General features: G+C 37.2%; 1 protein-coding gene across 4 annotated transcripts in view; it reads right to left on the bottom strand.

The window, feature by feature from the left end:
- The window catches only part of LOC123684847 (kinesin-like protein CG14535), a 477,561-nt gene that overhangs the window by 16,925 nt on the left and 433,352 nt on the right, over positions 1–27,284 (bottom strand). For all 4 annotated transcript variants that reach the window (XM_045624319.1, XM_045624320.1, XM_045624321.1 and 1 more), the window contains 2 exons: positions 21,407–21,500; positions 8,390–8,587 (listed from right to left, as the gene is read on the bottom strand). In XM_045624319.1, the coding sequence (XP_045480275.1) occupies positions 8,390–8,587; positions 21,407–21,500 (292 nt within the window). The remainder of the gene's footprint in view (positions 1–8,389; positions 8,588–21,406; positions 21,501–27,284) is intronic.

Raw genomic sequence — 27,284 nt, 5'->3', positions numbered from 1 at the left:
TATCATTACATACTTGGAAATTGTACTTCTTTTTCTTTTTGTATTTTCTTCATTAATTACCAAGTATCAGCCATTTTATTTATTGTGAGCCGATTTTTAGTTTTTGAGTCACCAAGATCTTATCGTAAAATTCTCCACGTAGTCGTAGGGCAAAGGTCAACAAGTTGAGAATGGCGACGTATGGACATTTCGACGTCTTCTTCAACACTTCGTGCTAGAGCAATATTCTCTTCGGAACGTACATTACTTTGTCTTGTCAACGGTTGTTCTGGCGTTGAACGATTTATGATGAATTGTCAAACCGTACTGAACAGAAATGTCAACACAGTTTTAAAGCACTGAAGTAAATCTGAACTTAATCTGCAACTGAGCTGATGAATAAGATCTTCTAATATCAGGATTGACACCGATATTTTAAAATAAGTTTGAGGATCTTTAGAAGAGTAGTTCTATGATGCTGGCGAGGAGCGAGTCTTAGTTAATGAATTTCTTCATCAACAGAACTCGTTAAAGTTTCTGCTGATTTGATTATCTTGAAGAACTCAAGATCGATTGTTCTTCTTGTTCCAATATGGCTTAGAATATGTTAACCAATACACAAAGGCACTATTAACTCATATAATTTCAAATGAGAATAGTTTTCTTCGCTCTTTCATTTATAACTATTCGTTCATATCATTGTGTAGTATACCTATATTTCCTTCTCTCATATCCTATTGACATTTTCTTAATTCATTGTCAGTTGAAATGAAGCATCCCGTCTTGCAACACTTCCATCATGAGAATTGATAAGGCAACTCCTAGTACATCCACACCCGAACTTCCCCCCCACTCAACGTAATGAGATTTGAATATTTCAGGATTAAGGGAAGAAACAGGAAAATCTCGACTCGCATAACCCGCTTAAACTGGGGACTTATCGCGATATACCCCGAAAACTGGAGTGTAAAAGTTGTAAGACACCTTGTTACGGGCCCAGGGATGCACTCGGCGCTAATAAGAATCCCCCCCTCCCACAACTTTGATCCACATCTGCCTCTCCGCCAAGTACGTGTTCGGACTGGTTACTACGGGGAACACGCGGTCGAGATGTTGTTCCTGGGTGGAGGGGGAAGGTGGGGAGGGGGGAGAGCGAGACGTGCAGGTCTCTCCCCACCGACAGTTTGTGTTTTAATCCCTGATATTGTTTTAGATATGAGTTTTCACTCCCACCGTCTTGACATGCTATAAAGATATTAGGTACTGCACTGGTTTCGACATGAAAATGATGGAGATTTATAGAAAGAGTCTTTGGAGGCGACGAAGGGAATATTGGGGAATATTTGTGATGAATGGCTGTGATAGGGACTTTCGGAGACGATTCTTCTTCATTTATGATGATAATATTTTTTCAATTCTAATTTCTACACTTTTAAGAGATTTCTCGAACACTCAGAACAAAATAAGAGAAATAAATACGTGCTTCAGATAACGGCGTTTGTAAATCCAAATCGCATATTTTATATATACAATTTTTTGGCTGCTTACGGTATATTCATAAAAACAGAACTATTCAGCGAATACAAGTACAGTGAGTCAAGATACAAGACAAGAACACAAGAATATAAATATCCAAAATGTAGATTGACAACCTCACAAAAACAATTGAAATATAGATGCATAAAACTCTACAATAATTTACCACACAATATACTGATAATAGAACATCACAAACATTCTAAAGAGAAAGAGAATCTCGGTTGATATTCGCTAAAGAATTATGGTGTAGATAACTAAGAACATGTTTTTTTCGGCACAATATCTTTTCTCTTTATGTTTTAATGTAGAGTGCTTTGAAATGAAGATTGTTATTATTATTATTATATCTGATGCCAAGATGGAAGAAATTTTGATATATTTACCAACAAAATTAAATGGGGCACATTAAATAATAATAATAATAATAATAATAATATATTCATCATCAAAGTTTACATATACATAAACATACATATGAGGGACTAATGAATATTCAAAAAAATGGAGAAAACCAAGTAAAATGGTTTTCTGTGAGTAAAATCACAAATATTACAAAATTTTACATTAGCCTTAATGTGTAGGTAAGTAGATGCAGAGTATCATTCCATTTTCGGTCTTTTCTCAATCCAGTGTGAATAGTCCAATTCAGGTTCAGTGTCGCAACTCGGTGATCCATATCCATATCCGTGTATTATGTCACAATTCGGGTAAATTCTCAGTTATCGAGTAGTTGGTCAAGATTCGGGTAAGTAATATATACACACATATACACATATATATATATATATATATACATACATATATACACACATTTATTTTATTATTTATTTAGTGTTTATAATATTGTAGAGCAGTGTTCTTTCGGTGTTTTTTATCCATATTTTTAGCTTGAATCTAAACTGATAACAATTTTGGATATTCCTTATATCTTCAGGTAGAATGCTGAATATTCTTGGAGCCAAGTATTGGTTGCATCTTTGGCCAATTGTCTTTTCAGCTCTTATAGTAGTGGGACGAGTACCTTTTATTCTCGTGGGATATGTATGAGTAGAGTGTGTTATATCATTTTTATTTTTATGATTATCCATCAGAGTCTTAAATGCATATAGTTGTGCCAGATCCATAACTTCCGCTTCTTTATACGTCCATTCACTGCTGTACGTTCTGCTTTTTCTTAGGATAATTTTTAAGAATGATTTTTGTATTATTTTCAGCCTGTTGAGGTGGCAGTCATATGCTGCACCCCAACCCAGAATGCCGTACGATAGATGGGACTCAATTAATGCGTGATAGAGAGTCTTCATTTGCTTGAAGTCCAAAATTTCGGCCATCCTTCTAAAACGGCCCAGCATGAATCGTATCACCACGTTTTCTATGATTTGTAACAGGTATCATATAAACCATGAAAATTACTGAAAAAAACATTTAAGAATTTTTCGTATATCACGAACAGAAACCAAAGTATAGCGGAATATTTGAAACAGTCATTTTTCAGAAACGCCTTGTAACTTGAGAACGAATAAAGGTATCTATGATCTGTTATCTGATTATTTCGAAAAAAGAGCCATGGGGTCCTCGAAGATTTTTTTCTTTAGGTCTTATAGTTATAGGACACCCTTTGCAGATGCAGGCTAAATTGCGAATACCTACAAGTATGTAACGTGAGTTAATATTTTTTTATAATTTATAAAATGTTAATGTTCTCGTGGCCATCCTGTAGTTCAAAAACTCTTAAATGTTGAAGTTCAATTCAGGGTCAGTATTATGAAGAATAACCGACGGTTCAACCGTTGAGTCAACAACCAAATTCCTCACTAGAAATACGGAATTTGGTAGTTGACCCAAGGTTCAACCGTCGGTTATCCTTTATAATACCGGCCCTTACAGGGTTAGGACAATTGAAATTAGGCAAGCAATTTGGACTGAGCCAACGTTTTATCTTTAATTTAAACTTTATTGATGGAGGTTAATTTAGTCGAATAAAGATGTAATAATCTGAGTACAGAGAATAGTGGAAATATACAGTAACACTCTGTTGAATGTAACAAAAACTAGGCAGAATGGCATTAACACTAAAAAAATCTTTTATAAAATTGCAATCACCATCAGAACTGACTGTTGAATTATTCAAGAGTTTGTTGTTTCTCCAATATTCTCTGTATTCAGATTGATTCATCTGTATTCGACTGAATGAACTAGCCTTAAGAAAGTCTAAATATATAAACGAAACATTGGCTTAGTTCAAATTGGTGGCCTAATTTCAATATTTCTAATCGTGTTAATTGAACTTCAACATGTTGGCCCAAGGAAATGAAAACAACGAATCTATTCCTAGGTTATTTCACGAAGGGGTACAACAATCGATTGGAAATAATGAAAAACGTTATAGCAGAAAAAGAAATATTAGTTTTATTTTCAAACCATCCCTTCTTTTAATGAACACAACAAAAGGTTTTATTGCCTATCCCACATACAAACAGACTCCCTCCTGGTGCCATCTTTACTACCCTCTCCTTGAATAAAAGAAAAACCATGAAAATCCAGACCGGTTTCGTTCCTACAACTCCACCCCGGCAGAAAATCATTCCGATGAGCGATCGTATAAACGACGAAATCCACCCTCAGAAATATTAATGCCACGGAAGATATTCGCCAATTTGTATTTTATCCTTGTTTTTCGAGTTTACGAGCCAATAAAATCGGCTGTTGTCTCGGAAAAACCCGATCGGCTTGGACCGGTTGACACGGACGAGGCACAGATGCGTTTTATCGTCGAGACACTGACGCAAGACGGAGAACCGGAAAGATTGGAAAAGTTTGGGAATGAGCGTTACCGTGATAATCAAATCACGTTGTGAAACGTGATTGTTACTTTAGGATATCAGTGAAATTGAAGCGTGACGTGATCACTGCTTTGGTTTCGTTGTGTGCTGGGCTTGTTATCAATATTTGTATGAATCAACCTAATTTTGGCTCTTTTATCTCGAATTGGTGACATTTTCTCAGAGCTAACAGATTTTTGAAATCCTTATATGGTTGTGAATGATTTTGGGCATCCAATTATAAATAATATAAATATTCACACAAATTTTTTCGCTGATCTCGGGAACAGATGTGGAAATCTTTACCCTTCTCGTTGTCGGTGCAAGTGTTGCACATATGTTGTAGTTGTAGACTGGACTGAACTCAATTGAATTATTCGCCCTGAAATGCCGATTTTTTTGGGCATTCAGGCCGTTTTCCATTCGACCGTTAGCAAAGCCTTTCTACGGATCCCTCATGGGTGTGGCTTTGATCATTCCAAGTTTTTACACCGAATTATTCCGTTTTTAGAATTGTCATTCAAATTTCAACTTCAAAACTTAGAGTATTCTCGAGGGAATCGATAGATTCCCTACAATACGATCTGTGATCTGTACCAACTAGAGATGAGCGATATTTCACGAACTGTGATTTAATCACTGATTAGCAATTTCACAAGTAGTCACAGTTCCGCAAAACGAATACAGAGAGTGACGTAATACAGTTGGTACAGATCACAGATCGTATCATTCCACGGCATATCACCGTCCGTATCATAACTCTCCCATATACCAGCGCTGTATTCCTTGTTGCAATCGTAAATTTCGAAACCAGATGTTTATATAGCTTCGGAACCTTTTTCGACTAAAATTGTATTATAATGACTATCCCAGCATCCGTTAGCAACTTCGTCGGCTTTGTGAACTATTTTTGTAGAACGTGTGCTACCCTAATACTTGCCACAAAGAAATAATAACTAAGTACATACTGAATTACTGCCTTATTGGTGGTGGCAAAAAAATTTAATTTTTATTATTTATTAATTTTCTTAATATATATTTACGTTAGCATTTGTGTGTATTATTTATTATTGAATGCCCAAAATCATTCATATTCATATGAGGATTTCAAAAATCTGTTAGCTCTAAGATAATGTCATCAATTCGAGTTGAACGAGCCAAGATTAGGTTTATTATTATTATTATTAATTTTTGTATATATTGATAACAAGCGCAGCACAGAACGTAACCAAATCTCATACCTAAACAGTGGTCACCTCACGCTTTAATTTCAGTGATATCATGAAGAAACGATCACGCTTCACAACGAGATTTGAAAATCACGGTATCGCTCATCTCTAGTACCAACTGTGATGACGTCACTTTCTGTATTCGTTTTGCGGAACTGTGACTACCTGTGAAATTCTGTTATCAGTGATTAAATCACAGTACGTGAAATATCGCTCATCTCTAGTTGACACAGGCGAGGCACAGATGCGTTTTATCGTCGAGACACTGACGCAAGACGGGGAGACCCGGAAAGGCGGAAAGATTGGAAAAGTTGGCTGACTGCACCGGAAATCCGGGCGGGCGATACGCGCCGCCCGGATTCGAAACGAAACATTCAATTAAATCGCGAAGTTCGGGGCGAAGAATTAATTGTTCTCAATTTTTCAATTATGGAACGCGCGGAACGGATTTCGCGTTATTTTTTTTTTTAATTTTCCGGAGATACATAAATCATTATGTCCCGACGATTAGTCGAAATTTCATTAAGGTCGGGGGGTGGAAAGCAAGATGTACTACGCGTTTCGGACTAGCAATTAGCGGAGGATGCAGAGGGATCTTGGAGTGCACTTCTGTACGAAACATCATGAGCGGAAGGTTTGCCGTTGCTCTATAATTTTGGTTTGACGTTTCGTCATCTGTTGAATTCATACATATGTCGTTCTGACCTCCAAGAGTTTTCTAGACTTAATTTGTCTCATTTGTTCCTTCTCACTTAAAAAATGGCGAAATATTTCAGAATAATTGATAATACAGGGTTTTCCAATAAGATGCTTCATTTTGATATAATAAAAATGATTATATTTTGGCGAGAATAATTGATAATACAGGGTTTTCCAATAGGATGCTTCATTTTGATATAATAAAAATGATTATATTTTGGCGAGTCTTTCTCAAGCCAAGTTAAGAGGTGCGCTCTCTCCCAGGGGTTTGGTGTTTTGTCCCGAGAACGCTGGTTGACTCTTCAATTAGGCTATCCAGCAATCTCTGCCTAAGACACACCCTCTCACACCATCGTGGAGAGGTGACTCTGATGCAATGCTATGAATCCTATAAATCCGCCGGGGCCAAAGTATGTGTGGCGCAAAAATCCATAGCGCCACCCGTGAGCAGACAGAGGTACTACAATATATTGAGCTTAGGTATTTGTGAACATAGCGCCATCAAAATATTAGTCGATTTGTGTCTGCATCATGAAGTTATTCTCGATTTGGCTTACGAGACAAATTCTCGTCATTGGCGGAGGTTTTCATTTTCTGCTTTATATATGAAGAAATCTACATCTGGGACTCATCAAATGCTCTCAAATACCTGTGGCGAGGCCGCTATTAGTGAAAGAACGTGCACCGAGTAGTTTCAACGCTTCAAGAACGGTAATTTTGACGTCGAAGACCAGCATTGCGGTGGAAGATTGAAGGTTTTCGAAGATGCAGAATTGGAGACATTACTTGATCAAGTCTCGTGTCAAACGCAACAAGAATTGAAAGGATCATTGGAAGTGACGCAACAAGCCATTCCAAACGCCTGAAAGTCATAGGAATTATTCAAAGACAAGGAAATTGGGTGCAGTACGAGTTTATGCCGAGAAATGTTGAACAGCGTTTGTTTGCTTGTGAAAAGCTGCTTGCAAGTCAAAGACGGAAGGAATATCTGCATCGCATTGTGACTGAAGACGAAAAATGAGTAATGCTAAGCGAAGAAAATTATGGGGATCTCCTGGCTTTGCTTTCACGTTGACGGCCAAACCGAATATTCACGGTTCCAAGATCATGCTCAGTATTTGGTGGGACCAGCTCGGCGTAGTGTATTATGAGTTGTTGAAACTGACAATAACTTCACGAATTTCAATTCTAGAAGTTATCGAGGACATACAGCAGCAAATATGCGAATTTGCAATGAATAATTTCATGGAAATAATATGGTGCTGCTACCGCAGCCGTGGCGACAATTTGGCTGATCTCGTTTTCCATCATTAATGGAATACTTTCCTCTTCACAATGAAATAAACATCCATTGATTACTCTCAAAATATATATATTTTTTTAATAGTTTTGCTTTTGCATGTTGCATAAATGCTTACTAAAACTGTAAGAGGATGTTATTAATTGATATTCGAATTCGAAGGTACAGTTTGAAGATACAGGCTTAGTGGTATATGTTGAGTTTACATTCGTCTCTCAATGCTTGATTTTCTATTCTGTTCTTTGGTCCTTCATCGGCTCTGTCTCCCTAATTACTCAGTTCAAATTAAACTCTTAGCATTTGTAAGATTCTTCAGATTTTCTTCGTGTGTTCAATGTCTTCAAGACTGGGAAATTCTGAATGAAAACAAGTCCTTTTTTTGCCGAAAAATCTTTGAATGTATCATGTATCGGACTATTAAAGTGAAGTGAGTGAAATTTTAAATAGAGTGAAGGTGTACCGGCGCATTCACCATTTGGCAACATCAACCACATTTTCTGCGTATGAATTTGCATACATATTATCGAGTTGTGTATGAATATTTTTGAGTAACTGAACTACAAGAGTTGTCACATACCTCTTGATGTGGAAATGACCCTGTTCTGGGTTTTACTGTACAATGAATCACAGATTTCGAAATTTCCAATTCGTCCAGGTAGAATATTCAGGTTCGATGAAATATCAAATCGCTTATGAAAAGATCATTTCTCATTTCTTTCTGATTTACTTGCACATCATAATGTTATTAGAACCCATGCATCTCCCATTCAGAATCGATATATCATTCAAAAGAAGTTTCTAATAATGAAATAATCACTCACCATTCGAATAACCTGACAATAAATCCCTCATTTGATTTGTTGGTCCACATATTTCAACTGCAGATATCCTCACTGAAAACCTGGCACCAGTTTTCAATTTCTGCTCGTTGATCCCTTTGAACAACCATGAAATTGCGCATGGTATGATACCGAGCGTATTGGCACTATCTGGCGTTCCCAACATGGTGTATGATTTTCCTGAAACAAAAAATTATAATTTTCATGTGGTCTTTATGAGCATATGGAGAACGGAAAATTCACCCTCTATTAATGTTGAAATGAGTTTAAACAAAGTTTTAGTCACTAAAATTCCTTTATTTTTGTCATTTTCATTGAATATTTGAGAAACTATTACTTCTTAATTTATCTCTTTGAATTTTGAATTTTTTTTGGTAAAACATAGATACTATAACAAAGAGTAAATGATTGAAATTTGGAGAAAAAACGAAGGTTTCACAATTTTTTTCAATAAATTTGTTAATAATGTGTTTGTCCAAAGCGATTATCTATACACTCCCCAACACGTTTCGGCATTGATGCAATAAGATGTTCCATTTCTTCTTGAGTGATACTATACCAAGCTACCTGTACTTCATGTCTCAGAGCTGCCAAAGTCCGTGAGGGCTGGGGTAAATTTCCAAGCGTTGTACCCATGATGTGCCAAACATGCTCTGTCGGCAAAAGATCAGGGGATCTGGGCAGCCATGGCTAGATTCACATGGGTCGCTTCGAAAAAGTTTGAACTAACTCTGGCAACATGAAATATTGGATTCTCGAGCAGGTAAGGGAGAACATATGGCTCCACTATTTCTTGGAGGTAACGCAGCGCTGTCATGTTATCTCAAATAAAGACTAAAGGTGACCTACTTGCATGTGCCGTAGCACCCCATACCATAATGCTTATTGTCCGGTGTACATGACGCTCAACATCAAACTGAGGTTCACGTCTTCCTCCCCGACGTCGTCTAACCCTTCTTCGGCCATCATGTGCAACCAAGGAGAAACGAGATTCATCAGAAAAGACGACCTAATGCCATTTCACATTCTAATGTTGACTTTCTCTGTACCACTGTAATCGTTGCCGGCTATGCTCAACCGTCACAGGTAACACAAGATGGGGTGGATAATGATGCAGTCCAAAAGACTTTATCTGGCGGACAGTTACAGGTGGCCTTGTCCCCATAACCACTCATCAGCGAAAGATCGAGTTGTCGCAAATCGGTCTCTAATGGTCATAAAGCTTAGACGTCGATCTTGAACTTCATTTGTGCCCCTTCGACGTTCGATGCCTTCTCTTCTTCGATTTTGGGCATTATCAAACCACGCTTGGCAACATCTTATAACAGTTGTTGGACTTCTTTTCGTACGGTTAGCGATTTCTCCAAATGACAAGCCCGCCTCCCGTAGACTAATAATTCGACCTCTTTCAAATTCACATAGCTGGCGATGAATTCCGCGTATACGTGCTCTAGGCATTTTGACAATAACTAAACATCGACTTTGGATCTCCTCAAACAGCTGGTTTGTTGTGAAATTTGAAAAACTTGCAAAAAACGACTACAATATTTGAGAAACAAAAATTCTCTACATGAAGAAACCTTAACGATATGTTTCTCCAAATTCAATCATTTACTCCATGCTATACAATTTATGTTTCACCAAAAAAAAATAAATAAAATTTAAACAGCTCCTTCTGGGTGTTGCAATCTTTTTTCAACAATTCTCAAATCTACGATACAGCGATATTTCCATAAGTGTGTCACTACTTGCTCCGATTCAAATCACTCCTGTAATTAAAATTTGACCTAAATTTCAACCTGCGATACCTAACGTATAATCAACATCGGCGTGTGCTACTACATTTCCGACGTTCACCTCTCAGAGCCCGCTTGACGGCGGCGGCGACTTCTTTTACTACAAAGCGAACAAATCTCGACGCCCTCTAATCCATAACAACGTCGAAATAATTACCAATTTCCCTCGATACTTGTTTCAATTCAGATGATTAATAACCACCCATTCAGTAAACATAATTACGCCGTGACTTTGGGCGACAAAGATGAAAGTCTCGAGTCTCCAAGTTTTCAATCAGGTAAATTTCGCTCTCCTTCCTCTTTGAGGATCATTCGTTAATTAGGGGAGAAAATGGTGGCGAATAAGATTGATTCGCGCTGTTGGAATTAATCCGGTAATAGAAAGACATCGCTGCCGCGATCGCTGAGGGGTTATGATTGTATTGGTGGCTTCTGTGAAGATATTCACGTTTTGTGCGGTCCTAAATTTACAATATAATGGGTGTTTTTTTCGAGGTATATAACTTTAAGTTGGCATTACTGTTCAAGATAGCGATCGATTTAACAGCTGTAAAGTGATTTATTCTCAGTTTGGTTCGGCAATTGTTCATGAATAGACTCACGACTGAACAAAGTTTGCAAATAGTGCAATTTCATTTCGAAAATAATGGTTCTGTGCGGAATACGTATCGCGCACTACGACCATTTTATTTTGTTTAGCGATGAAACGCACTTCTGGTTGAATGGCTACGTCAACAAACAAAACTGCCGCATTTGGAGTGAAGCTAATCCTGAAGTGTATGTCGAAACACCGTTACATCCAGAAAAACTGACTGTTTGGTGCGCTTTATGCGCTGGTGGAATCATTGGTCCGTAGTTATTCAAAAACGATTATGGCCAGAACGTTACAGTCAATGGTGATCGGTATAGAGCCTTGATTACTAACTTTTTCATTCCTGAATTGAACAACCATGATGTCCAGGAGCTGTGGTTCCAACAAGACGGCGCAACATGTCACACAGCTCGTGCCACAATCGATTTATTGAAAGACACGTTTGGTGACCTCCTAATTTCACGTTTTGGACCTGTGAATTGGCCTCCAAGATCTTGGTATTTAACACCGCTAGACTACTTTCTGTGGGCCTATGTAAAGTCATTGGTCTATGCGGATAAGCCACAAACCCTTGAACATTTGGAAGACAACATTCGCCGTGTTATTGCCGATATACGGCCACAAATGTTGGAAAAAGTCATCGAAAATTGGACGTCCAGATTGGACTACATCCGAGCCAGCCGTGGCGGTCATATACCAGAAATAATATTTAAAATGTAATGCCACAAGATTATCTTGCGGATAAATGAAATTCATGTCAATCGAATAATCCATTGTTGTTTTATTGCAATTTAAAGTTCTATAGCTCTAAAAAAAAACACCCTTTATCTATACCGGGTGATTCAAAAGCACTTTGACAAACTGCAGGAGGTGATTCATAACAATATTCTAATATGAATTGTTCTAATGAATATTTGTCCGGAAACGCTTCGTTTCCAGGACACAAGGCGTTGAAGTTTTATTATGGTATTATTTAGTAGGTCAATCATCGCCGTAACAGTTGGTTTTCATTTCAGAAGGCCAGGTTGAAATTTATGGATAAACATATAGCTCAAAAACTCCTTGTGAGTTTATTTTTCGTTTTCAATTGCACAATTTCTTTTTCCCTAATGAAATTCTAATACATGGAATCATCAATCGTTGAGTCTTTGACTTGTTCAAATATTTTAATTGTGAATTCTTCCTAAATAAAAGATTGAGCCATTTCAAATTTGCTACTGAAAACTAAGCATTTTAGCCTCGGAAATGTGCAACTTTATTAGGCAAACCAGCATAAACTCACTTATTCCCGAGTTTTTTCCATTGCATTTGGTAAAATGAATACGTCTTTATGATACAATGAATGAGTTATCGCAATTTTCGGTGATAAATATATAATATTCTTCTCTTGATTTCTATTTCATTTTTGATGATTAATTAATTAAGCTGGCAACCACCCATATTAGCCCTGATATTCATTTCCAATCATTTATTATCGTTGTTGATTACAATTTGTACGAGAGTATCCCATTTTCATATTCATATGAATAAATGAATTATATTCATCTGTGAACGTTCAAAATTCGAACGTTGCCGAGTTGAACAAAATAAAACACTAGCAGAACACCATAATGACAAATATAACAAGCTCAACCTGAATGTAACGGGTCTAAAGCAATACTTCGAAAGTGGTTTGAAAATTTGCTTGAAATTACAGATGATGATCCAAATTGTAGGAGGTGATATGAGCTTATTCAAATAAATTCCATTTCACCTATCATTTGAAATAAAAACTCCTGTGCTTCGGGATTTAACTTTTGGACATGATAACGTAGGAAATATTTATTTCTGTGGGTCTTTTCAACAGAGTTGCATTCAGCCAAAGTACCCAAAGCGACAAGGAAATTTGGCGTTCGGGATGGACTTCTTCTAACGTCTTCAACAAAAGTCTTATTGTCGATCCCTCAGAAAAAATTGTAGGTTTCAATCTTCCTAGGAAAATTTGGTGTATTTTAAATCGACTTAGAACTGGTCATGGTCGTTGTAATAGTACCCTCTTCAAATGGCATTCTATTGATAGCCCACTATGTGAGTGTGGTGTAGAAGAGACCATTGACCATTGTCCGATTTATAAATTTCATGATGGTTTCCAAGCTATCCATTCAGTTTCAGATTCTTTTTTAGAATGGATAGTTAACTTCAAATCGATATAATGAAAACTAATATTTAGTACTCCTTTCTGCTTCTTTTTTTTTTGTTTTAGGATCCAATTGGAAATTATAGAGTCGTCAACCGAAAAGAGAGGATAAAGAAAATTTTGTTTTGGTTGAAGAGGAAGTCCTTCAATATAAATTATGTCAGCTTATTCTGTAAACGTTTACACAAACCAGTCACTACACCGATACGGGGAGACAGAGTTTTTGCTGAGGTTTTTATCTGTTCTCTTGTATCATACGTTGAAATGTATAATGCCCCGTTACATTTCCTCTGCTAATACTGAGCTTCATCGACACATATGCTTGATTGTTTGAAATTAATATTTTGTATTGCTCTTTCTCAAAAGAATACATATACCCAATTTTTCGAATTCCACACATAATTTTCTTTAAGAATGAATTACTCGAAAAAAACGGCGCATTATACGAGAAAGTATAAAGAATACTTTTAGTCTTCAATGGGGTCAAATATTCTTTAATGAATATTCAACTTATTTTAAAGAGGGAGTTTCTTCGAATTTCTGGTGTTTCATCCGAATGTTTGGTCATAATGAAAAAAAAATTTTGTGTTCGGAGAAGAATCATTATTTCAATTAAGAACTAGATTTTCAAAGAAAATTTTCTTCGATGGAACCATAAATTAAGTGTCTGAGAATCTGATATTTTCCTAAAATCCCCTAGCTCTTTGAAACGAAGACGTCAGCAAAGGCTGTGAATGGGATGATCCAATCTTCATTTCAATCATCAGTCAAAATTGAGTTCGAACGGAAGTAATAATCAAAACTCGACCAGCGTGATAGCCCCGCCGGCTTCGAAATTGATGTTTTCATTCAGGTAGACACGCAATGATACTAAATAACGTATAGACTTGCCCAGGAACGAGCCCCTTGGGCTCTATCAACGAGTCAAATGATCTCATTAACAACCCAGCCGCCAGAAGTTTCGAATATTCGTTATGGAGCGCGAACCCGAACGGCCAAAGTTATCAAACATCGCGCCATCTACGGAATTTACTGCGAACCGTATCAGCGGGATGGGTAAAAATGATTAATGAATTGCTATTAATGTTTATCAACGAATTACAACGCGGTGGCGGAACAGAGATGTCTACAAATGTTCGACGTCATACACGGTTGATATTAAATGACGACGAATGAATTCAATATAGCAATTTGTTAATTTGTTGATGTAGGAATTTTATGAATTCTCACTTTGACACTTACGTATGCTGTCGTTTTGATTGAATAACAAAAACAATGGCTTTTAGAGGAAAAATTGGAATTTTGTTGATAAAAAAATTGTGTAATTGACATTTATGTTTGAATTTGAAACGGAAAGTTCAAACTGGATATAATAATTTTCTTCACTTCTTTATTATGTGATCAGCTTGAAATTTTCATGAAATTTGAAATTTCATAGCTATAAAGCAATCAAAATCACAAACCCTTTTGTTTTGTGGTCATAGATATATTCTCTAATTTTTTGTCGATATTCTTCTTGAATTTTCTCTGCTTTTGGTGATGCGATCGACATGAAATTTTGCATGAACCATGAAAGTGTTATTAATTAAATAAGAAAAAGGTCTTTTTCGGACCTAAAAAAGAAGCCGTTGTAAAGGGTTTTCCAATAATATATTTCATTCTGAAAAGCATTTTGAATCTCGGCAGCTGTCACTCTTGAAGATGTCATCTTTTGACATTTGACGAGTTAAAACTACGCCATTACTTAAAAATGGTACGATACACGCTCCAACAAAGTATTGAAATTAAAAATCTCACTACAGAAATCGTGAAAATTTTGCAGTCACAGTTCGCAAAAAGAAGCATTTTTCGGCAACCGTCCGGAAAGTGCTCACTTCCCGGACGCTTTTTCTCTAAGAAAGTAGCATTTCCCGGCCTAGTCCGGAAAGTACGTACTTCCCGGACTAGGCCGGAAAAGAATCATAGAATCCATAGCAACCGAGATAACGGCTGACAGTTTATATGAAATTAGTTGTCAAAAATTTGCATGTTTTTTGATCGCAATCGTAATAAAATATGGAAAGCAGCAGCGATAGTGTTATTTTACATGGTTGCCGAAAAAATATTGTACGCAACACGCCCGAAAATGGTTTTTTTGTACTCACAGACTTCCAGGACTCGCTTACGCTCGTCCTGGAATTTTGTCTACTCGTCCAAAAAAACCCTATTTTCCGGACTTGTTACGTAAATTACTATTTTGCATGAATCACCTTCTCGACAGGCAATGGTGAAACTGGTGGACAAATTTGAGCTGTTGGTACAAGTTTCATGTGAATGATCGTAACAGTGAGCATCGCTCAAAAACAACTGAAAATAATGCTGGAGTAGCCCGTAGCTTTGACGAAAACTCAGGTTTGTCGATTCCTCATCGATCTTGGAAATTAGACATTTGACAAAGGATATTACACAGTATCTTACATATGAAGACTCAAGGCTTTGAGTTAAGTTAACACAAGAACTCAAGCTGGTCGATCATCAACAACGTCATATCTTCAATAAATGGATCAAAATCATCCGAATTTTCATTGCACAACCATATTCAGAGAAACGTGAAATATAACGCCTACGCCAATGCTCCACAATCTATTCAAGAACTTAAAGGAGGAATTTATGAAATTATCGAGGACATAGATCCGCAAATGTCTTCGGCTTAAGTTGAACTGTACCGTCTGTACCCGTCTTCGGCTTAATTTGAACTGTGCTCTCCGTCGATTGGAACTACCCTCTCTCGAATATAGACCTCCCTTCTCTAGGTTTGACCACACCCTTAGGGGAAGGTACCATCCCCTAGTCCAATAAGGGCTTTTGCCGTACCGCCCCCAAAGATCTTCGCGGATTCCTGCAAATCGAATATTCTAGAAGGACTAGAACCTGAGAGACAGATGTAACACATCTGGTACAACCGTCTTGTTCTAGAACTTTCCCAACCCCAGTAAATCTCTTAAGTTTTACAACCGACATGACACATTCTTCGACACCCCGAAGAATTACACATCCATTTTACATTATGTACAATAACAATTTGTTCCCTGTAAATCGATTGAAACTGTCAAGCCCTCGACATTAAAAGAAACTAATAGGTCTCCAAGCATCCGGTTGACCATCTCAATTCGTTACAGGGAATAATAACTGGATCCTACACTACTACTATTTTGTTTTAAACCAAAATAAAACCTCTCATTGGAAAACCCTTCACCTCATTCACCTACCCGCCAACACAGAATCGGCTTCCTCGACTTTCAACCTGACGGTAAAAATCTCCAAACCGATCAGCCTCTGCCTAGCGAATTATCGATTCGTCCCTGAGCCATTCTTCTCTCGAGAAGAGCGTCGTATTTCTTATCATCGGCATAGGAATATATTATGGGAAAGGATGTTCGGTGCCTCGTCAGCGGGCGTAAAATTGCATATAATGCAATATTCCTGACGGTGGTTGCCCGAAGAAACCCGAACGCAAAATTGAACAATGGTCGGGGACCTCGCGAGAAATTTGCAATTTGATAGAGGCTTTCGCTCCGTCGACGGCGAGGAGGCTGCATGCATACGAAACTGCTCATCCTCTCCCGGCCCATATTTCAGGGGGCCTAATCCGGAACTTCGAATAAATACCGGGCCTATAAAGAGATATATCTACTTTGCGGGATTACGTACATTTTCGAATCGTCTCCAGAATTCGGCTGAAGATTTTTCCCCTTCTCGATATCATTAAATTCGGATTAGCCGGAGCTGGGAGCGGCTTAAAATTTCTGCCATAAAAGAGTGTTTTGTAGTGATTACCAGATGCTTTGGAGTTCCGTTCCTGTTAGCGAGGAGTTTGGTAAACGGAGGAGGAGGAGGCTCGAGGGGCTTGTCTTTTTGGAGTTCGGGTAGATTTAAGAGAGGAATTTCATATTTTGTTAAAGCGCGTTTAAGGGTAGATTCTCATATTTTTTTTTAAATCGCGTTTAGCGAATGCGCTTTGGAGCGTGGAGGTTCACCATAAACGCGTTTTTGTTTTCATAGCCAAATCCGTGGTCAGCCTGTTGAGAGTTGACAGGGGTAAGATGTAATTAATCTGTGAGAAACTTGAATTTGTTTTAGGTGTACAGCTTTGCTTCCACCGTTTTACAATAGATAGCTGTAGCAGTAAGTGGTAGTCGAAATGAATAGATCGTAGATGTCATACAATGAGCTTAGGTATTTGTTAAAATAACGCCATCGAAATATTAGTCGATTTGTGTCTGCATCATGAAGTAAATATCGATTAAACGTGTTAGCTTAAGAGCTGAATTCTTGTCATTTGCTAAAGGTTTTAATTTTTTGCTTTAATATGAAGAAATCTGCGGCTGAGGCTCATCGAATGCCCTCAGGTTAGGACGCTATTAGTGAAAGACCGAGCCGAGAGTGGTTTCAACGCTTCAAAAATGGTAATTTTGACTTTTGGAAGATGTAGAAGTGGAAGGCATTACTCGATCAAGACTTGTGTCAAACACAACGAGAATTGGCAGGATCATTGGCAGTGATGCAGAAAGCCAATTCAAAACGCCTGAAAGTCATGGGAATAATCCAGAAAAAAAAAGGTGTGCCAAACAAGTTGAAGCCGAGATATGTTGAATGGCTTTGTTTGTGAACAGCTGCTTGCAAGGCAAAGACGGAAGGGATGTCTTCATCGTGACTGGACACGAAAAATGGGTTCATTACGATAATCCCAAGTTAGGAAAATCTTTGAAATATCCCGGCCATGCTTCCACATCAACTTCTAAACCGAATATTTACGGTTTCAAGGTCATGCTCAATATTTGGTGGGACCAGCTCGGCGTGGTGTATTATCAGTAGTTAAAACTGATTGAAACAATCACAGGGGATCATTATTGAACGCAATTAATGCGTTCGAGTCCAGCATTGAAAGACAAACGGCCGCAATACAACGAGAGACATGATGAAGAGATTTTAAAGCACGATAATGCTCAACCCCATGTTGCGAAAGTGGTCAAGACATACTTGGAAAAGTTGAAATGGGAAGTGAAAAATTGGATCGATTCGTGGATCGCTTCAAAAGTTGACCAATTGTTTTAACGGGGGATTCGTACGCTGTCGAAAAGATGGGAGAAGGTAGTGGCCTGCGATGGACAAAACTTTGAAGCATAAATGTATAAACAGTTTTTTTTACAATGAAGCCTCGAATTTCGAAAAGAAACGGCGGAAGCAAAGTTTACGACTATGTATTTCATGTGAATCGGCTACAGAAATTCCGGTGCCTGAGGAAATTAAGTGGAAATGAGATCCTCATTGATGGCATCTTTATAATAAACTATGTATTTCAGCAATGACTAATGTTCATCGTTTTCTGATGTTTCACACTTTTATGAACATATTAGCTGCTCTTTCATTTCTTGAAATGTTCTCTTAATACCTTTGAATGTCATTCGCGTAAAAAATAGCACGTTTTATACTACAAGCACATTTGATATATCTTCTGCAATTCTGTCCGCCACAAAAGTTACACTTTTACTACCAATATAACAACACAAAATTGAATCGAACCTCAAATTCTTTATCAGCGGGTGTTGAGGCTTACACACACAAAAGAAGAATTCCTCTGTGGTTCAACTCGCATCATGCTCTCACCTCTAGAGGGCTCCCTTTATTCATAAGTATTCATTAGTATTATTACAATTACAGTTCTATTCGAAGTTTGTGTTCCCTCGATCAATAAGGCATATTAAACAAGTTAAAATCATTATCATATTTTCCTTCATCCACAATCAACATTATACAATCCAAGCGAATCAAGAATCAATCATTTTTGGTCCTTCGCAGCGAATTACAACATTCTTTCATGGTCTTCAAGCCGGATAAAATCAAACATTCTTTCATGGTCCTTCGAGCCGGATAAAATAACATTTTGGTACTTCGAGTCATATAAAATCAAACATTCTTACAGCGAATTTAACCTAATAGGTTGTGTGCGATCCAAATTTCCTGGATTGTGAACTCTGCGATGCAACAAAGTGATGGAGCAATGAGACTGTTGATGAGAGAGCGTCAACATGACAACTCCATGAACATCCTTTAAATATTCATTCGTTCATTCATTTCGGGGAGAATAAAGCGAAATCTTGGCTTGTGTATTTTCTTATTTACGGATGTGACACCGCCTTCCATAAATAAGGCCGGAAGTGACGAGACACTTCTGCCGAATTTCCTTGTCGAGGGGGTCTTCTGAATTTTCTCGAGGAGGTTTGCATAGAAATGGGTTATTATATGCCTTGTTCTTCGGAGGAGGACTGAACTCCAACGTGCATCGCCGTTTATTTTGCATTTCAGCGGTGAACAGCATCCCCTAATGTTTTCCTGAACGACCAACGGCACTGATTCAATTGACTGGGGAATTCTTTTGGATTCGGGTTTTAAAGTATTGCATCGAATGCGGATCTGAACTTGATCAGGAAAAATCCTGAATGCACAGCAGAAATTTTATGAACTAATTGTGGAGAAATTGCAGTTTTTATAAATCAAAGACTTAAGAGAAATCCAATAGATGGCGCCAGTCATGAACTGAGGGAAATCCCATAGATGGCGCCAGCGTCGGTTCTCTTTTATATATTTGATTTAATTTGATTTCTAATTCATATTGTCCTTTGTATTTCTTCCTCTTATGAAGTTTTCTAATGTAAATAACATAATTTGTATTTATTGGTATAATTTTAGATAGGTTTTCTTCATTGTATATATTCATGAATTCTGTGCCTAATATTCTATGGTAAAAGTCTATCTTCTGGAAGCATGAGAATATTCTAACCTCTCTTCTTTCTAGTTAGCTCGTGTATAGTTGACTCTTTCTCGTTAACTGTCTCGTGTTAAACACGTGCTCGTAAAGTCTATGTTAACAGGCTTTCGTTTTTAGTTCTTGTATAGTTAACTCTTTCTCGTTAACTGTCTCGTGGTAAACACGTGCTCGTTGAGTCTATGTTAACAGGCTCTCGTTTTTAGTTCTATCTGTTGTCAGTTGTAAAACAACATAACCTTCTCAGGGTTAGTTTTAATAGTGTTCAAATAAACCGTTTAACCAGTGCAGGAATTATTATTTATTATTTTTATACAGTCCATTATATCGTAGAAATTACCAAAATGTTTGAATTTCTATGTTTTTAACAGGTTTCTTTAATTATGAAATTTTGAATGGTTCTAATGACAACATTGCATAATTTTTTGACATTTGTCATGCTTATTTGATCGTGGAAAGAACAGGCTTAGACAACGTGTTCAAATTGATGAAGCATTCATGGACGACATTATTCAGTTAATGTTCTGAATTTTCTTCACACGATACCAGAGTTTCAGTATGACAAGAAAAAGCAGTCATACAAGAGAATCGTGATAGCCAAGCAAAGTGTACAAATTCTTCGGTTCTAAGTCGTATTCGACAATTAAATCTTTCTCGAACAACAACATGGACAATTATATTATTTAAAGGATAACAAGAGGATCATTCGAAATACAAAGAAAATTATAAAGAACATCTCTCAAAGAAGAGTGCTAAACGTAGACACGTCTTTCGGGCTTTCGGCTCTCATCAGTATGTTGAAAAAGTGTAAGGATGAACAACACTTGGAGGAAAACAACAAACAAACGAAATCAACAACAGGAACCAGCTTCCTATTCCTTGAGGGATGTCCGTTATCATTTTCTTTGAACATGGACAATTTTAAGAAAAGATTGGGGTTTACATCTTTACAAAATTCAACTGGTTCAAGAACTGAATCCATTAGACTACCATGAACGTCGTTTATTTTCTGATTTTCCTTTCGAACGAACAACTTGAAAATGATGAGCAGTTTTATTGAAAAATTTTAATGATACGCTCATTTTTGGTTAAATATGCACAGACAAAATTTGAAGTGATGAAAGTTCACACAAAACTGTCAAAACTCCAGATAAAGCCACTGTGTGGTGTGTAACATGCTTGCGGAGTCGTCGATCCATATAACATTGAAAAAGAATGAGTAACAGAACGATACAGAACAAAGTTAAATGATTTTTTTCCTGACATTGCTTAGAATAAGCTGTGAGGTTTCAACAAAACGGTACCATATGCCACACATCTAACCAACTTAACAATCAATTTATTGAAAACAAAATTTGGTAATGAACTTATCTCAAGAAATGTTCCAGTTAATTATCCTCCCAGTTCATGTAATTCACCATATTTTTTTGGAGATATATTTCAGTTGATAACTCAACTTATGAGCAGGTCAAAATCAACATTAAACGTGCTATCGATGAAATATAGCCAAATTTATGTGAGAACATGATAGAAAATTGGGTTGATAAAATTCAGTACCCAGTAATGAAGAATAACTAAGGAGTTCTTTCATTGGAAAAAAGTGAAAAATAAAGATTTTCAAATAACTCACCTAATCCAGCATGTCCAAAACAGAATAAACAACCATCCATTCCATTAATGACTGCGTGAATGACGTCAGTTAAGGCTGCTGAGCACACTTCAGTCTGTAAAATAAGAATACGAATGAGTACGTTCAAATTAACGTCAATGGTCTTAACATTTCTCAAAATATCACTCAATAAAAGAAAAAAAAGAAGAATAATATCTTTAATTGAAATTTCTTAGAATTTACAGTTCCTTTTCCCAGAATGAGATTTTAAGAACATTCCCAAGAAATTACAAATTAATAATCTTTTCATTTCGAGAAAGAAGTTTTCAGTAGTGATGACATAGACAAAAACAAACAAAACTTGTACTAGATTTCGACAACTGTTTTCAACTATGAAATTTTCAAGTTCACAGTAGACAATTTCAGTATAATAAATACTGAAATTGTAGTTACCACTCCCATATCGACACAACATAAGCGTTTAGCGAATTGTTTTGACAACAATGTTGTCATCTTCAGAAACTAATAGTAGTTATTAAATGCGCTACTACTAATTTTAATTGTATTGACAAACGTAGATAACGTAAGATACTAATCCTAACAAAGGATAATATAAGTTCTTTAGGAATAAAAGGATTCCTGGTGTAATATTTTATTACAATACCTATATACTAAAATTTTTGTTTAGATCTACAAAAACAGGTAATTTCTAGTTTCAATCGACAAAAATTCCTTTGAAATTGACTATAAAAGAATCTATACCCAATTCCGAAAAATAGGTATATATTTCATAAAATGATTTTTTCAACATTGTATTCGCAAACAGGATCAAACGTGTGAACATCCCCCACAGGAACTGTATTGATAAATGCTCCTGAGTGTACATATAATGTTCCGGCGGAAATTACAGTTGTCAAAATAGCGAATACAATATGGAAATTGCTCAAATCGATACTCTCGAAGTTATGATCGTTTATCGTCAATTGTCATAAATTTGCTTGATGAATGAACATTGGATAACTAATGGGAAATTTCAAACAGAAAAACAGAAGGGAATAAAATATGGAATGGATGAAAAATGGGGAATGTACCACAGTGAAAACGGCGGCTTTTATGCACCCGTTCATTCATGCGCCAATTGCAACTATATAAAGCGATGTTATCTCCAAGGAAGCAATTGGCGCATGAATGAACTAGTGCTCGAAATCTCTTGACTTCACATCAATACTTTCCTCGTTTTTTATCGATATTCTTTTAAAGTTTTTTATGTTTCTGTTGAGGCTTTCAGCACGAAATTTTGCAAGTGGCTTAAGATTAAGATTTAATGCAGTAGGTTTCTTTTCACTGCGATCTAATGGTTTATTGTGCCTCCCATCAGAGTCCTTCCATTCATAACGTGATCTACAGCTCGACTTCCAGTTCCAGAGTTCTATTGAACTTCAGTATCTGGAATGGCTTCAAGGAAGCTAAATCCTCACTTCTAGATGTTTTTTGTAACAAGCAGATTTTGCGTTGGCTAGCAATGGCGAGGCATTCCCTCACCAGGGGATCCAGAATTTCTTCCTCCTCCCCACAGAATCTGCACTCGCCATTTACTGCTAGACCCATTATCATGAGGTGTTTCCTACGGCGACAAGGCCCTGTGAGAAGTCCAGTGAGTAGATGTAGTATATTCTTGCTAAGATCCAGATACTTCTTGGAACTCTCAATGTCAAAGTTTTGAAAAAACTTTTTGGAATAGACAATAGTCCATACCAGGGAGATTCCACCAGAGTGCTTCTCTTTCGAATTTTTCATTCTACTGAAACTCTTTCTTGTAGACACATTTTGCCGATACCTCAGTATTTATCGCTATATTATATTTCGGATAGTTTCTTGCTAGGTTAATTTCTACACATCTTTCTATTACAAGTATCTCTACCTGAAGGAAACTTAAACAGCGAATTAACATTATTGAGCATTTGTTACCAGTTGGAGCTAGTCTCCGTCGTAGTTTTGGAACCATCTGTGTATCATTGGATGGTAGATTTTTTGAGAACTGTGATTGTGGACCCCTTTTCCCAAACTTCTTTTCCACTTAATATCGTAATGAAGGTTTTTATTACTTTTACTAATTTTCTTTATCATCACATCACTAGAAAGGTTCACTGATGGTATGAAATTAGTCAGGAGAAACTAGGCTCTTTGATTCCTAATTCCCTCTTTTCTTTCTTCAATTACGTTTTAGAGTTGTTTCATAAAACTCATTTCTTCAGGTTCCATGATTTTTTCTCATAAAATTCTTGAATCGTGTTCTCCAGCTCGCAGGCGAAAACTGTGAATTAAACGTTTTTTTTTATTACCAAATTTCATGCCAAATGCATGCTAGTTTCCGAGGAGAGCTATAGAATTCTGACGGACGGATTTTTCCATTTGATTTTCAGATTCTATACATTCCAAAACGTAAACTATGTAAAATTTCAGCGGTGATTGATTTTTTTCCTAATGCTTCCAAACTAAAATTGCCTCCATAAGAATAATAAGTGACAATGATAAATTTTCATGTGAAATTTGCAGCATACACTCAAATTCCCATTCAGAAAGCATTTCGACGTGATAAACATAATGCGAGAAAGAGAAAATGCAGTTCTTCCTAGAAACGAGAACGGTTGTCATGTCGACAAAGATGTCGAACTGAAATTGGCCAATTCTTCAAGTGAGTGCATTATCCATTTTTATATTTCCGGCCGAGATTCGTTTCCGGAACGATTTTCCACAGCCAATTTCGCAGCACTCGGCTAAAAAGCTCGAGATACATCTGAAAAGCCCAGAAGCAGTTTCAGAACTGCGTCCTTAATGAATAAAATTGCAGTGTAATTTATTATTTTGGACGCCCAGCGTCGCAATGCACCCCTCCGCTTTTCTATATCTATCTCAGGGGCAGGATCGGACCTGCTCCTTACAGAAAACCGTTCGAAAATATTTTTTATTTGTAGACTATTGAGATGGAATTGAGATAATTACTGAGTGTTTTTGATGAAAATTTATTATTGACTGAAATAAGTAATTTAATTTGTAGTGAAATTTATTAGGAATAAAGACTTGTTTTGATCATGATAAACTACCAAATAGTAACGGCTGAAACAGTTCAATAATCAAAATAAGTAGCTCGAAATTTGAAATTGGTTCAGGTGTATAACTTTGCATCCGCCGTTTTGCAATATATTGATGTAGCGGTAAGTGGTAGTCGAAATGAATAGATCGTAGATGTCAAACAATAATCTCAGGTATTTGTTAACGTAACACCATCGAAAAATTTGTCGATTTGTTTCTGTAACATGAAGTTATTCTCGATTAAACATGTCAGCTCACGAGCCAAATTCTCAACATTCGAGGGAGGTTCAAATTTTCTGCTTTAATATGAAGAAACCTACGGCTGAGGCTCATCGAATGCTCTCAAATACCTATGATGAGGCCGCTATTAGTGAAATAACGGGCCGAGAATGGTTTCAACGCTTCAAGAACGGTGATTTTGACGCCGAAGACCAGCATGACGGTGGAAGAGATACGGTTCACGAAGATGCAGAAGTGAAGGCATTACTTGATCAAGACTCCTGTCAAACGCAACAAGAATTGGCATTGGAAGTGACGTAACAAAGCGTTTCGAAACTCCTGAAAGTAATGGAAATTATTCAGAAACAAGGAAATTGGGTGCCGTACGAGTTGAACCCAAAGATGTTGAACGGCATTTTGTTTGCTTGCAAGACAGAGAAGGTAGGTATTTCTGCATCGCGTTGTGACTGGACACGAAGAATGGGTTCATTACGATAATCTCAAGCGCAGAAAATCATGGGAATATTCCGGCCATGCTTCCACGTCGATGGCCAAACTGAATATTCACGGTTCCAAGTTCATGCTCAGAATTTGGTGGGACCAACTCGGCGTAGTGCATTATGAGTTGTTAAAATCGACTGAAACAATCACAGGCGATCGTTATCGATCACAATTAATGCGTTTGAGCAGAGCATTGAAAGACAAACGGCCTCAGTACAACGAGAGACATGATAAAGTGATTTTACAGCATGACAATGCTCGACCCAATGTTGCCAAAGTGGTCAGGATTTAACTTGGAAATGTATTAAATCCCTCCCGCCGTATTCTCCAGACGTTGCTCCCTAGGTTTATCACTTGTTTCGATCAATGGCCTACGGCCTGGCTGATCAGCACTTCCGGTTTTATGAAGAAGTAAAAATTGGATCGATTCGTAGATCACTTCAAAAGATGACCAGTTTTTTCAACGAAGGATTCGTTTGCTGCCCGAAAGATGGGAGAAAGTTATGACCAGCAACGGACAATATTATGAATCATAAATGTATAACCAGTTTTTTACAAAAAAGCCTCCAATTTCGGGAAAAAACGGCGTAAGTTAGAGACATAATGTACTTTCCATTGACAAACATTCTCTGAATTGTTGGTATTTTTGGGTGACTTCAGCTCCAAAACCCTTCTCCTAGCTGCGTTAGTATACAAGAACCACCTGAAGAAATGATTTAAATATGTTATTGTTTGAAATATCCATAACGGCGAATATATATAAATGAAAAAAAAAAACTAATAAGAAGCACTCCACCCCCGTGTATCATCTGAAGCATTTCCCTCTTTTGAAAATGAACACAAACCACCCTGAGTCCGTCCCTTGGGCCGATCGCCCGCCAGGAGGGATACAAATGTAAAAGTCGTGTTCAATCTTTTTAAGATTCCAGATTTCTTTCGTTGAAACACTCCAACTCCGATTTTCTTTAGTGGCGGTTTGGGCACTTTCCTCTCCAATAAAATTCTATTTCGCACATCCTACTTATCGTCCCCGAAAAACCTCCTTTTCTGTGGTCGTACGAGCGAGCAACACATACGTGTGTCCTCGTCCCACGTAAGTGATACCCTTTCTTATCGCTTGTCTGAATTGTCGGTATGTCGAGAGTCCTCCCTCCACCGGCAGACTCGAATTCTCACAACTTTCTTTTCTGCGTTTCCGTTTTTCTATTGCCGGCAACCTATCGAAGTGTCATTTCCGCGCATTTGTCGATTTCGATATTGAAAAGTTGAACTACTTTCCAGTTTGGGATATGGGCGCTTTCTGCAACTAGAATGGACGTTCTCGTTCGTCTGGAGGAAGTGTGTATAAAAAACTTCCCGTTCTATACTACTCCGACCTGTTTGTCGAAATGTTCCAGTTTTATAGACGAAAGTTTCGTGAATACTAACATCGGAATTAAGTTCCGTGAAGTGGCTGCTGGATTCAATATGGATTAGAATGGGAGTAATGGAAACAGGAAAAAGTTTTCACTGTTTACGATTTGAATACTGAAGAAAATAAAAACCATATGAAACAACTCCGCAGATATATCAATGTTATTTGATCCGTAGAACACTCGTTCATTCATGTGCCAATCACGTAAGACACATATATAACTACATATTTATGTGGTCTTCAAAGGCACAATTGGTGCACGAATAAACGAGTGCTTGAAATCTTGTTAGAATTTTTCACATCATTATCGGCCTGATCAGCCAAGCCGTATGCTATTGATCGGTTTTTGAAAACCGGAAGTTCAAACGAAGAAAAAAATTATGAGAAATAGTCTCTAGACCTTCTCATTTTGAAAACCAGCCAAATTTACCAAAAATTTTTTGGAAAAACGGTTTATCTTCAATAACTTTCCATGCCTCGGTTCTATAGTTTCTCTGAAAACATATTTGGATAGCCTGTAAAAAATACTTTCAATGTAATGGCCCACTTCTCAATATTGCTCAAAGAATAAGCCCCAAAATCCAGTGACCCGCTTAGGTGAAACACCCCCTACAAATTTCTAAAATTATATTCAGTTAAACTAATTTCGATTATACAGAATACATGTTTTTC

The sequence above is a fragment of the Harmonia axyridis genome, chromosome 7 (genome assembly GCF_914767665.1).
Source record: "Harmonia axyridis chromosome 7, icHarAxyr1.1, whole genome shotgun sequence".
NCBI lineage: Eukaryota > Metazoa > Arthropoda > Insecta > Coleoptera > Coccinellidae > Harmonia > Harmonia axyridis.
The sequence above is the reverse complement of the archived record's forward strand: the minus strand, read 5'-3'. Positions and strand labels throughout refer to the sequence as shown.